Source organism: Syngnathoides biaculeatus, chromosome 23 (assembly GCF_019802595.1).
Source record: "Syngnathoides biaculeatus isolate LvHL_M chromosome 23, ASM1980259v1, whole genome shotgun sequence".
In the NCBI taxonomy this organism is placed as follows: domain Eukaryota; kingdom Metazoa; phylum Chordata; class Actinopteri; order Syngnathiformes; family Syngnathidae; genus Syngnathoides; species Syngnathoides biaculeatus.
Window position 1 is genome coordinate 16,167,757 of NC_084662.1, and position 14,786 is coordinate 16,182,542.

Consider the following 14,786-nt stretch of genomic DNA (forward strand, 5'->3'; position numbering starts at 1 on the left):
TTTTTTTTTAATCTCAAGGTTATCATACCATCAAAATGCGATACCAGGCAATGGTGTTCTGGCATAACCAAGAAATGGAATAAAAGATATTTTATATTTACAATTTAAATACGTTTCAGCGAGTAATATCTGAAAGAAATGAGTGAATCAATCCCTGTTCTACCATTTTCCGTCTTCACGACTCTGGACAGAACAAGAGATGAAACAATGGCCGTTTTATTAGAGACACTCCCAGTAAGTCGAACATATGAATAACATCATTTTTATCCTCAAGTGCTACAAGTGGGGGCGCCACCCTCCCCGACATCCTCTTCCTTTCCACTCCCTTGTTTGGCATCTCGACTAAGACCCGAAGCCTATCAAAATGTCAGCAGGGCCACAGGCTATGTTAAGTCCTGCTCCGAGCTTTTGCCATAATTAACTGTCAGTCCTTAAACTCTGTAACAAAGGGCACTTGAGATTTTTAATCATTTATAAGACGATTCATACTATTTTAAGTGCGTCATTCAGTCATAATACATCATCTCTTTTATGAAGTATGAGCACTTCCACGTGACAGTTGACCCAGTGAATGACTGGAATCCAATACCCCGGCGCTGCCATGACGACCGTGTCGGCCTGGTGTCAGGTTTCCCGCAGCCTTGCCCCACTTCTCAGGTGTCCTAGGTGGACAAACAAGGAATGAAAAGTATTCCAGATTGGTTTAAACGATAAAAACCAAATGTGTTAACTGAAAACAGTACTTCTGCGTGTAGCACTTGCTCCTTGCACAAAATGTCTGAGAAGTTTTGTAGCAGACACTGTGTACATAACATCAAAAGAGTGAGTTACTGATGCACTAACTTAACAACCCTTGAGAATCTCACTCCATTGATTTAACATCGACACTCGCTTCCAGGCAAATTTTTTCTTAAGTTTAAAAATATCCGTGATTTAGGGCATGGTCAGGATTCCAAAAAGGTGATTCACTCCAAACTGAAGGTGTTACCAAAAGCAATTTTTGAAACACTTCTATTCTGATCGGAGGACAGTTTTACATTTTTTATTTTTGAATTACACCATTTGTTTACACATTATTGACACTGGGTCTCAATTACCCCCTGCCTACCTCTAGCTTCTGAATTACGGATGAAGGAGAAACACTCGTGGTACTCGGGAGGCAATTAATTTTCAGTGATGCGGACTGCCAGCCTGGGATCGATATGGGCGGAAATAATAAAGAAAAAAAAATGCCTCCCCAAGCAAGTCCTCCCACTCTTGTCTGAGTGAGTCAGGATCTAATCTGCTCGTGTGTCACAATTTCACGCTTCCATGTGGAGTCGAAGGAATGCCTGGAATGCAAATGGAGTTTTGGTGTTCCCTGATAAACACGGCAGGTTGCTTGACGGATTGTCTGCGGACACTTGGGAACTTTAGAATCTATTGACGCCAATGGTTGCTCCAGTTATTCCAAAGATGGTCCAGATTGAATTTTAAAACATTGTCAATTACACAGCCAATTTTTGAGGAACATCTGTAACATTCTTGAGCCGATCACTCCCGTAGACGTTTATGCTCGTCAAGTGAGTTGCTTTATAGGACAGCGTGGAAAAGAATCTTGCCTATCTTGTCTGAGATTCAAGTTTCTTCTTAACTGTAATAACTTACAGATCCCTGTAGCTGGAAGAATTGCATTGCTAAGGATGAAAAGTACACAGCTTTTTAAAAGAAGAAAAAGATTAGGAGTTGAAATGCTGAGTGTAACATAATCTATGAAGAGGAGAAATGGCAACATATGTGAAGTCGGACAGGTTTGGGCACCTAACACTGAGTATGTATGCATGGATGGCATAAACAGCCAATCTGTCGCCGTAGGGAGTAGAAAGCATGAATCACAAGCGTGAGAAAAGATGACTCAGTTCACAAATGTTTGAGCATCAAAAACTGACAATCAACATTTTTCCAGGGCAATTGTAATGAGCAAGAATCAGCCCCACCCCTCTATGACAAGTTGTCACCATTTTCGTGGCACTTTCTTAATAAAATAAAAACATTAAATAAGCACTTCAAACACCACTAAATCCCCCATTACCCCAAAAAACTATGAATAAAATGGATTACGAAATTACATCCATATGTCCATTTTCTTAGCCGCTTATCGTCACAAGGGTCGCGGGGAGTGCTAGAGCCTATGCCAGCTGTCAATGGGCAGGAGGCGGGGTACACCCTGAACTAGTTGCCAGTCAATCGCAGGGTACGTGGAGAAAGACAACACTCGCAATCACACCTAGGGGCAATTTAGAGTGTCCAATTAATGTTGAATGTTTTTGTGATGTGTGAGAAAACCGGAGTGCCCGGAGAAAGCCCAAACATGCACGGGGAGAACATGCAAACTCCACACAGGCGGGTCCAGGATTGAACCCGGGACCTCAGAACTGTGAGGCCAACGCTTTACCAGCAGATCCACTGTGCCGCCTTTACTAAATTACATTGCAGCAAAAGGCTACCGTTTTGAAGAGAAATACTTTCACAGAACAACATTCTGTGGGTTGTGAAAGAGCAGTCAAAATGCAGTAAAACAACTGTCAATATTGGAGACTTTAATAAACAGCTGATGATCACTCAGCACACGAATATGCCATAACACTGTGGTTTGGAATCATTTGTGTGTGTATTGTGTTTCAAGACCTATGTAAATTGCCTTAAGATAACTTCTGTTGTGAATTGCGAAAACAGTAAAAACTCAATTGACGATGGTTTCGCTTCACTTCACATTTGTTTGGGAAACGGCAGCCAACCAACGATCCCTCCTCTCTGTATAGCGCTTGCATACCGCTTTTGTGATTTGTCCTCTCGCTTATCTCTTTTCATTCCTTCCTCTTGTGCTAAAACAAGAAGTGTATTGTGTGTGCTCAGCAGAGCAGCCCGCTCCTCAAAAGATATAGCACTGTCACACTGTGTTAATTCCCACCGCCACCCGCCTTCTCCTACTCCCCCAACTGGTGGTCGATTGGCTCCCCCACCTGCCGGTCTCTCCAGTGGGCCAATCAGGTACGCTTACGGACTGGCAGGATCATACGGCAATCTTATAAGCATGGTGCACTCCTTCAGAAACTCTCATGATGGTGAAATTTATATTCAATTTATACTTTGAATTTTCACCCACAGCGGCACGGTGACACAGGTGTAAAGCGTTGGCCTCACAGTTCTGAGGTCAATCCCAGCCTCGCCTGGGTGGAGTTTGCATGTTCTCCCCGCGGCTGCGTGAGTTTTCTCCAGGCACTCGGTCTCCTCCCATATCCCAAAAACATGCATTACTTGGAAACGCTAAATTGCCCCTTAGGTGTGATTTTGAATGGTTGCTTGTTTCTATGTGGCCTGCGATTGGGTGGCAACCAGTTCAGGTTGTACCCTGCATTCTGCCCATTGACAGCTGGAATAGGCTCCAGCACTTCCACGATGCTTGTGAGGATAAGCGGCTAAGAAAATGGATAGATGGATTCTCAGCCATATTGGCCAGCCCTTGGTCTCTTTTAAGAGCTTAGTCTGTGACAAAAATATGAAAATTTTAAGATTTACAAACAATGTTACATTTATGTAGAAGTAACATTTGTGGAATTTCAAACATTTTTGGTAAAAAAGAATTTACATTTTACATATTGTATTACATTAAACTACATATTTCCACATGTATGAAAGTGTCCTTGCTTCCAAACTTTTTGGGAGCGTCCCTCTATGGAAATGTTCAGTTAAAAAAAAAATTACACTGGTGAGTTTATGAAGCCACCAATAATAAACAAAATCTAAACTTTTTTTCGAATAAAATGTAACATTTTTCATCATAGTGTGGGCTTGTGTGCTCGGGAGTAAAATTAGCTCCATCTGCTGGGTGTAACTGAATGAAAACATTACAATATCAAAATTCAAACATTATCATGATAAATGAGAATTTTAAAAAAATAAGCCCCACCCTCAAGCGGCAAGACTGAAGGTGCAGGAGACGAGGCCTTCACCTGTCAATCACGTGACCGGCTCATTGGGCCACACAGGCCCTATGCGTCACTTGATGCGCACCCGGCCAAAAATGTCACTCACCCGGAAAAAAAAAAACATTATCTCTGATAATTGGTCCATTTGAGTCACATGCTCTGATGGCATACTCAGTGCTCCCTTGTTTCCACATACCACAGCCTTCTTGATCTATTTTACAGCATAATCAAATGTATCATCTAGGTCCATTTGTTTTAGCAGACACTGTTCCACCGTTGCCATTTTTGTTGCTTGTTCCGGAAATTAATGAGAAAAACGGCTACCAGAAATGTCCAAAAAAATGTACCGGTAACCATCTTCTGTGTTGTCCTAGCCAATGCTGGTGAGTTGGAGGAGAACAGCAGTGCTTTTCAAAACTGCGTGCATGGATTGTGCTTAAGTATAAAGGTAAAATGTATAAAGAGTATAAAACGTTAACACACACAAACAGTAACACAGAGTAAGTCACGTATGTTTTAAACAGTGTTGCCATGGTGGAGTGAGCTGTTTAGCTTTTTTTGTGGGATCGCTCAGTTCATTGGCTCGCTTGGGAGCTCGCTGCCTAGCAAACGTAATAAACTGTTATCTTTTCCTTCATTCTCCATTGTGTGGTACGCGCGCCAGTCCACTGCCATTCTACAATCCCACTACAGGCTAATGACACAGCTGTCAAACTCTCCGTGAGCCGTGCATCCGCTCACCAGAACGACAATCTATCGAGCTGCAAAAACTATCGCACCACGATTTATTTGGTGAACGATAACATGCCAATGCCAAAAATGGCAATAGCAGTGAAAAAACACCAGTAAGTAATCCTACTCATGGGTCCTCATCATTCTACAGCACAATGAATTATCCTATTTGTAGGACAACAACCATACTAGTACATGCACTTCCCTCTTTATCAATAACACGGTTTTCTTAGACTGCAATATCTTCTTGAAGTTGACTCCATTTAGCCTTCAGACAACCCGCCACGCCACCCGCTTTTAATTGGTAAGCTAGCGAAGGGTGCGTTAAAATGCAAATCAAAGAGCGTTGTTTACCATGGTGGGACGATGGTAAAGCAAGGGGGCACAAGTCAAAGACTTGGGAAGCAGGCTGACAAAAAGAGATAAAAGTACTCAGCACTGCATGCGTGCGATGCTATTGTAGTTGTAGCTGAGGCTAGCAGAACGGTAAGCCACGTTGCCACACTCAGCAACCAAGCCCGATAGGGGGAACACATCACGTCATTCTAAAGATGAGCGTTTCGTTATTTTATGAGCAATGTCGATGAACCCAAACAACCAAACAATCGATAGCACACGTAGAAATTACTGGTTGTAAGGGGGACGTGGGGGTTAATCATGTATGGGAAAACAAACCACAGGAAGCCCACAATCTCATCACAGCACACACTTCCTGTCCACTTCCTGCTTCCTGTGCTGGCGCAAGGAGGGCGTGACGCCTTCCATTTTGGATTCACGACACGCAACACTGGATATGAGCTTTCCCCAATAATTTCTACTGCTTGGGGGAGGAGGGGGGTGAGCAAAGAATTGCCAGGAATTTTCATACAGATAATAGAAATGTAAATAACTTAACAGCACAGTACAGGTAAAACTCAGTCTTGGGGTGATTATGTTAGTGTTAATGTTAAAATAAAAACAATACAACAAATAAAATGTACAGTATTACTAAGTCATTGGCAGCTGTTTTCAAACCAGTTCATTTTGCCACCCATTTCAAAGCATTTTGCCAGAACTTTCAAAACCCACAGAGTATATTGTGTTAGGCGACGAGAAATTGCTAAACCTACCAATACACTTCATTCACCAGCATTTTCCACTCTGTGGGAGAAAACGAGCTTTTTGGGAAAAGAAACAAAACACAAACTGTTGAAAAAAAAAAAAAAAAAGCTTGAGAGGGTTTTTGATTCCAAAAAAAAAAATTTTACAGATGCCATATACAACCATGAAATGCCACAATTGACGAAAGCTCACCGCATGGCTTAAGTTGAACATCAGTGTTTTTTTTTACACGGCATTTGTCATTCAACCCATGATCACAACACACGCTTTCTACTGCCAACAGTGAAAATATTTTCTTCATATCACTTTGTTAGAGTATGAGGTGTGTAAACTTGTCTGACTTCTAACATGATGTTGTTTGTCATAATTGATTGATTGCTTGATATGTTTGTTCATTACATTAGTTTTTTTATAATAAAAAATGATAAAGAAAGCATAAGAATAAATTCCAATAGATCTCTTCATTCAGCAGTTAAAAGCTTCTAAAGCAGTAGGAAGGAGTTAAAACAAAAATATCCAGTCCTTATGCTTGTTCTCCATAAATTTTGACTCAACTTAAATACTCAAATGGGTCATAACATGATGTATTCCAAAACAAAAAAATAAATAAATATACCTCTCTATACTTGTGCACACAATCTTGTGAATGAGCTAAACTTGTACACCCTTACACCATATGTACAGACACACACCACATACAGATTACGTATATACGGTAATAATTTACAATTGACGACCCAAGACGCAACTACTTAATCTTTGGCTTCTGTTCAAAAGCTATGCACATCTCAAATCCAAAGCGATGAAACGTCGCCATCTATAAGGATCTGTTCGTCACGATAGTGGTTTACAAAGTTGAATTTCACTGACAAGCTAAGTGAGACCTTCCCCCACGGGTCTGTTCAGAGAAATATTGGCAGTAAATGGTTGGATTTCATCCATACATCCTGTATTGGTTATCCTTACTAGGGTCGTGGGTGTGCTGGAGAGGGCAAGAGGTGGGGTACACTAATATAAACACCCAAGGGCAATTTAGAGTTTTCAATCAACCTGCCATGCATGTTTTTTTGTGAGGGATGGGGAGGAAACCGGACTACCTGGAGAAAACCCACACAGGCACCGGGAGAGCATGCAAAGGCACATCCAAACAAGCAACCATTGGTGCACACATTCAGACCTACGGGCAATTTAGATGCTACAATCAACCTACCATGCATATTTTTGGGGGCTGTGGGAGTAAACCGGAGTGCCAAACAGGCACAACACGCAAACTCCACAAAGGGGGGGGCTGGGATTTGAACCCAGGTCAGCAGAACTGTGAAGCAGATGTGCTAACCCTAACCCTGACACAATTGATGAATATAAAAATCCAAAGCAGCAAATGATGACTGATGACTTGGTTGTTTAATTTCACACTTGACCATTTGTATATTAGCCATTTAAAGGTGATTTTTCAATATGACCCTAACATGTTACAGATGAGGTTAAGTACCAATTTTAAACATTTAACTGTTACAAAAGTTTAAAGACGGGTTATCTTAGCCCAGTGCTTCTCAAATAGTGGGGCGCGACCCCTGCTATGCCGGGTGACCCTGGGGAAGATCCTTTTTTTTTGCCGGACTAAAATAAAGTGTAATTGCACATCCACAACAGTAGTTGGTAGTGGTGCTCTCATTGTCAGTCTGCACAGGGAGTATTAACCCTATGGTGTGTTTTTTTTTTTTTTTTTTTTAATTGTACTGAGAACGCAATCTGAAGTACAGTAAATTATTCCATAAGAGATTTTTCTTTAAAAGGATTAAAAGAAAGGTCGAGGGAGGCGAAGACAATGAGACAAAAGAAAGTCACCCAAACGCTAAGACGAGGCAATATGACAAAGTGTCTGTTGCGGATAACTTCTCTGTGACTACAGTGGGAGACGAGGAAAGGAGTGTTTACTGTGTCTACAAATGTTGGCCGCGGACAGCATGAAGCCAAATAAATTAACGCGCCACTTAAAGATGTTACACCCTAGTCATGCTGATAAAACGCTGGATTTTGTTCTGCGAAAACGTGTCGACTATTTGCAACAATCATCCCGCTTTGTGAAAGCTTATTCAGCAAACCAGCAAGCACTGTTAGCATCATATAAAGTAGGATTCCAAATTACTCAGAAAAAAAAAAAAAAAAAAAACACACCATATCAGATCTATTTATTTTTGTTTTGCAAGTTAGTGTTTTATATATTGTGGTCCTGAGTTAATGTTGCTGAACTGAATTTCCATCCATCCATTTTCCTTGCCGCTTATCCTCACGAGGGTTCCGGGGAGTGCTGGAGCCTATCCCGGCTGTAGGGCTGACGGGTAGGAGGCGGGGTACACCCCAAACTGGTTGCCAGCCAATCACAGGACACATAGAGACAAACAGGCGCACTCACAAATCACACGTGGGCGCAATTTAGAGTGTCCAATTAATGTTGCATATTTTTGGGATGTGCGAGGAAACTGGAGTGCCTGGAAAAAACCCACGGAGGCACAGGGAAAACATGCAAACTCCACACAGGTGGGGCTGGGATCGAACCCAGATCCTCAGAACTGTGAGGCCAACGCATTACCAGCAGATCCACCGTGCCGCCTGAACTGAATTTGAAGTTATTTATTGATTTTCCCAATGTTATTTTTCACGATCACAAGGTGCAATAAGTCGGTCAAAAATGTTTACAGTTTAAAGAAGGATTTTTTTTTTTTATTTCAGGAAAATTCATGCGCTTAAAACCTTTTCTGTTACAGACTAAAAAAACTATGTTAATAAAGTTATTCTTTGTTGTGAGTTGAACTATATTCTCGAAATTATTTTTTGTTTTCTTTAATGTTATGTACACAATATTATGCAGAGTTGTACTTATAACAATTTCATAGACAAATGATATTTATAGTCGTGGCAGAGAGTGTGGGGGAGGCGTGCGCAAATTGTTTTCTTCTTGCTCGGGGAGGCGTAACAGAAAATAATTGAGAAGCACTGTCTTAGCCACTGTATGAGTCCTTCTGCTGTTTCATTGCCTTTGACACTAACCTAACTGAGGTCTTGTGAGTTAAACAGAGGTTTGGAGTGACCACATGGATGATGATAATGTTTTGTGCAAATTTAGAGGGCAACCCCCCGACCCCAAAAAAAAGTCACTGCTGTCTTATCTTCCTATGTGACATGATGCTAAACAGGCAGCAAGTCCACTCATGGCAACTTCGGACCATTTTCCAGCAAAACTTAAGTTCTGAGACCTGACAAGAGGACACGTCTTTGATGATTTTCAGTTCAAAACGACACTTTTTATATCCTACCCCTTCAAGTTCGAAAACACATTCAGTGCACTGTAAGGAGGTGTCGCAGTAGCTCGCCATGGATACAATTACTCCGGCCGCATAAGAGGAGAGTGGAAGCCATTCAAGTAAGGGTCACAAACTTCAAGTATGAAGACATAAGTCAGACAGTCAGACAAGGCTGAGCGAAAAAGCTAAAAGACAAGACATTCTCAAAGTGTTTAATCTTATCAGGAAAAGAAAATGCCTAAAAAGAAAAAAAACAAGCTAGGAACAAACTATGTTTGTTGTGGTGTATGTGCACTAAAGGAAACCTTGTAAAAAAAATTAAAAGACACTGGAGCTCTGCAGCAGCGTGGAGACTGGCATGTTTGACGTCAGCTTGCCTGTTTCTTTTTGGCATTTTAAGCACTACAAATGTCAACGACTATGACAAGAACATATCCTACTGGTCATTCTTGGTTCGAACACAATAGAGGGAGAAACTACACATAGCTACCTTATATGTCCATGACTGAGCTCATAAGTTAATTTAGTTGTGTCTTAAAATGTGTGACATGGGAGGTTGTCGCCTTTGCTGTCGCTTGTAATTCTTTTACATTTATTGTTGAAGACCACGTAAAGCAGGGGTCTCAAACTCAATTTACCTTGGGGCCATTCGGGGCAGAATCTGGCTGAGCCTGGGCCGCAAATACACACGCAATTTAAATTAGAAAACAAAATCCAACCCTTTCAAACATATTTCTTTTCTTTGTTTAAACAAAATAGGATGAGGACTGGTGTAAACAAGTTGTATGCAAAACTACTAATAAAACTCTCCATGGCAACGCTGCTGTACATTTCACTCAATGAAAACTGTTTCTCTGTTTGCATCAAGCCCGGTCGATGTCAGGCCCCCCGAGAGCCATATACCTCACCGTGATCGTTAGGTTTGTCAGCTCCGCACACAACTCTATAAAAGTGCCATTCATAAAAAAAAAACTCAAGGGCCACACGAACATTAAACTTTCATATTAAGGTGGGGGTCACAGAATATCATCTCGCTGGGCACAAACAGCCCCCGGGCCGCCAGTTTGACACCCCTGATGTAAAGGGAATTGTGAGATTTCTTCCTAAATACGTTTAACAGAATTGACAGCCAGCAGGGGCTTCTGGCTTTGTGCCCGCCGTGTTAAGAATGCCTTGTTTTTGCGGCGTGGCAAAGCCCCACGACGACCCAGCAAGATACATTCCACCCACCGGAGGCTTTCAGCGGATATACATTTTCATAAATCAAACAGACGGAAAGGTACTGTAGAAGAAAGATGCTCAATGAAGTAGAATGCATTTTCCAGATGGTATAAACGGTCCAGCAAGGTTGTTAACACCAGTGAGTCAAATGTCTGAGACATTTTTATTTTTACTTTATAGGAACTTTATTGTCCATTTATTGTTACCATATTGTCTAGGGCCACCAGGACAGACACCTAGATGCCAGAATCTTTTCGTTAAATGCATCCAGCGAGTAGTTAGTAAACACGTCTGCAGAAAAGCAGCAACAAATCCCACTGAAGTCTGTCTATAGTCACTAGCGTTTTCTACTTAAATTAACTCCACTAGTTTGCTTTACTTTCTTGTATTTTTCCCCCAGGACAATTGTTGACTTTTTTTTCCCCCCTACATAGGTAAACAGATCTTTCCAAACTTTTTCTTTGTTTTAATTTTTTTCTTGCTAACATATTACATTCGGATACAGCTAAAAATCTCAAAATCCAACCTGGAACTCATTAATTCCAGTGTTTCATACAGATTAAAAAAAAAAATACTGACAGGCGGCCCTAAAACGGATTTTCTGGTATTTTACAAAAGGCTACTCCCAGGGCGCGAAGGGGACTGCACGGGATGTTGTGGGCGGGGATTAACCAGATGACATATGCGTAGGGTGGGGCATGGCATGGCAGGAGGGTGTCATGCATCTGCTTGCATTTAACGGAACGCTGCGGGAGGGGGCTGTTGTCCAGCTGTACAGCTACTGATTTGTTGTGAGTGTGGTACATCCTTGTGCTGTACAGTAACATGTGGTGTGATTGTAAACTGTATCGTTTGAGTTACGTGTCATCCAACCAGGAAAAAAAAAACATCCCTTAAGTCAAAATCGTAGCTCAAAATTTTGCTAAATTTATAGCAACAGTGCATGGTGGAATACATGTAAGAAAAACGTTGTTGCTAAGAGCGGCAATGCAACCGATTAATTGACTGTCAACTGGAATCACAGTACTGTATATTCCGCACTATAAGGCGCAATGCATTATAAGGCGCACAGAATAGATGCAATAGTAGAGGCTGAGGTTATATTATGCATACATTAGATGGAGGTGCACTAAAGGCTATTGATCCATGTATAAGGCGCACCAGAATATAAGGCGCACCGGTGGCTTTTGAGAAAATTAGAGGCTTTTAGGTGCACCTTATAGTGCGGAAAAGAGGGTAGTTTACGTCTAATGACAATTGGACTTGTCAAGTATGTTTTCCAATGGGCAGGCCCTTGAAGAGGTCTTGCCGGGCTTGTCTGTTAAATTCTACTTTGTAAACCATTGTGAGGTCTAAGAGATCCCTGTAGATTGCAGTGTTGTAGCGCTTTGGATTTGACATCAGCACATGTTTTGAATGAAAGATAAAGGTTAGACTGAATCCTGGCTTGCCACTTAGACTATATGGTAAAGAAATGCAAACGTTGGAAGTTGGACAGGTTTGGGCACCTCACACTCCAACATAAGGATGTACTATATATGTATCACATAAGCAGCATGTGTCATGGTAGGTAGATTTTTGAGGTAAAATTAACAAACCCAAGCCAGTTTTACCATAGTGCTTTTTTTGTTTTAACTTTTGAAATATATCTTGGTAAAGGTACATGCGCACAAGCAATCTGAAAATCAAAATGTCAGTAGCCATTGACAGCATTGCAGCGCTTGTCAGTCGAAAGGATTTTATTCTTTGACTCGTTTTGATTGATATGTGAAAATTCTGATCAGGATTTGTTTTGTTTCCAAGCGGACTTGAAGGTTAATTCGAATTACGATTCATTCTTTCCGAGCACTGGTGTGAATGCTGAAAGCATTTGTGTGTGCCTGCACCATCCAGTGTTTCAGAAACACACATTCTTACTGCAGTGCCTCTCATACTAGATATACTTACGACTTACATGGCTTTCATAGAGTAATGGAATTACGAGAAACCTTGAAAATTTTCCATCCATTCAGACACACAGTAGATGTACTATTATCATTACAGTGACACTCATACCGTACAGTAACTGACATTGCGATGGCAGCCCTCGTACTGCACAAAAACAGACTGGTGGCGCACATATCGTAACAGACTTACGATAGGCCTTGAGAACAAGCCATGCTGTCCAGTTGTACAGTAACAGACTGTAGTGAACCTCATACACACCAGTTCAAAACATTATTTGGTGTTTATACAGCACAGTAACGAACAATTACAGCTGTCCTCATACTGTACAGCAACTATTAATGGCCGTTGAAAATTAACAGACTTCAAGAGGCCTTGAGAAATGGCCTCACTGTCCAATCGTACCTTTACAGCCTTATTATTGTCTTGGTGGCCCTCGTACTGAGCAGTAACCGACTTATTAATGCTGTGGTGGCCCTCATAGAGTAACAGACTTACGAGAGGCCTTGAAAACTGGCGGCGTGTCAGTTAATCATCACTGTACACAACTCTGGCCAACGGCTGGCTGACTGGCCAGGTTCAATCCCGATGAATTAATCGGCTCAAGGGGACAAGAGGGGACCCCGTGACCCCCCCTCCCCTTTCCTTATCCAAGATGGAGGAAGGAAGGAAGGAAGGAAGGAGGAGTTTCAGGGGGAGTCGTCACCCGCCTAAAACACAGCGGCAGACAATTGAATTCAGGGCCATGAATCAAAACCAGTGAGCCGTGAGATGTTCAGGGTAGGTAGAGGTTATTGATCAACTTGTTGGAAGCGCATGGAGACTTCAATGCAACACAGACAGTGTGTGATCTTGTTGGTTCTCATCTTGCAAGCCCAGAGGAGTGATTAAAAAAACATGTCGCATTTATTTGTAGCCCAATAAGCAAATACGATAGTTATTAGTGATGAACTGCGTTAGCTGGTAGTGTCAAGACAATGCACTGACAAATGGGGGTTAGCTTGCGTCTTGTGCGTAGCTCATATTCACGAGAAAAAAAGCACCTTACAACGTATAAACATACCGCCTGCTCTTGGCTAATACGTAACACTTTTTGTTGATTTGTCGATAGCATTATTTAAAATCTTAGCTGTGAGACTATTTCTGTTTGCTGGTTGTGTTAGCCGCTGCTACCTTCGTTCACATAGCATGTCGTTTAAAAACAACGTTTAGACTCCCGTGATATGACGTAATAATATAAGCCGTTCAATAAGCATGATTTGTAGATGTGTAAGGATTTGCGCCTAACCAGTGCGCTAGCCAGTGCTTCCTCGATGGCAGAGAATAACACCGCCAGACTCGGTTGACAAATGCGCGACTTTAACAGCTGCGTAACCTCAACGGCGGCTCGCAAACGTCCAACGTGACACCTCAACACTCAAAAGAAGTAGCTCCTGTTCACTTCACGTGCGGCACGCTTCCTTTGCACCCAAAAATCCTTTTCTAAAAGAAATTTTGTTCTGAATTATTGGCCATGTTGTGTTTTGGGGAGGGTGCTGATATTCACTCTTCACCTCCAGAAAGCACAGCTGTGTCCGGTAGCAAGCTAGCTACGTCAAATCCCGAATACTGTGTCATTCCGACTAAAAATACACCGCTACCTGCTTACGCTAAGAAAAAACAAAGTATACATGTAAAAAATGCATCACGTGGTTTGGTTTATGAAGTCTAAATGCGTCGTCGTGAATGCTCAGTTTCCCCAACGAAGTCTGGCGTACATGCCATACGGAACTTGCGGGACTTCCCACGGAACACAATGATTAAACCACACCGCCCATCGATGCTCGCAAACGGCATTCCCAAGGCTCGTAGCGACGTCAGTTGGAAACCGGGGTTTGAGGGCCCGCTGCACCGCGGCCTATCCTGCCACTCGGAGGCTGGTCGCCTACCTCTGTGGGCCGGCTGATCTCGAACAGGTCGAGCCGGTTGGCGTTCCAGTGGTTGATGATGTCGGCCAGTTTCCTCCTCTCCTCCTCCCTGTTGCCCGACATGGTGCACCGTCAGTCCGACCCTCTCCTATATATGTATACGTATTTCAACAATGAAACCGGGATAGTCCAAAAGGAGGGGAAGCTGCTGCAGGCGCCGACGTTTTTCGTCGCCGAGTGCTTTGGAAGTCCGAGCGCTTCTTCTTGTCTCTGCCTCGCCGCGACCTGCGAGTGTATGAGCGTGTGCACCGAGCAGGGTTTCAGTTTGGCCAGCCCCGGCCGGGCTCGGCGCGCTCCCGATACAAGGCAGGACGCGGTCGCGCGCGCGACTGTGTTTAACAGTTTGAAGTATATGCGGCCGCGACGTCACATGGGATGCGACATTTACCAGCGAGACTGCGTTTCAGATATATGTAACTACTTTTCAGTTATAGTCAAGATATGCTGTTCGGAAAATGGATATATATATATATATATTATATATATATATATATATATATATATATATATATATATATATATGCAACGTCATTTCGCCTACAACTGAC

At 42.3% G+C, this 14,786-nt stretch overlaps 1 protein-coding gene across 7 annotated transcripts in view; it reads right to left on the bottom strand.

The window, feature by feature from the left end:
- Window positions 1–14,545, bottom strand: part of afdna (afadin, adherens junction formation factor a) — an 83,945-nt gene extending 69,400 nt beyond the window's left edge. For all 7 annotated transcript variants that reach the window (XR_009793774.1, XM_061811768.1, XM_061811764.1 and 4 more), the window contains exon 1: window positions 14,200–14,545. Coding sequence is in view for 6 of the 7 variants with exons in the window: in XM_061811768.1 (XP_061667752.1) it covers window positions 14,200–14,301 (102 nt within the window). In the remaining variant the exon portion in view is untranslated. The remainder of the gene's footprint in view (window positions 1–14,199) is intronic.
- Between the last annotated feature and the right edge of the window lie 241 nt (window positions 14,546–14,786).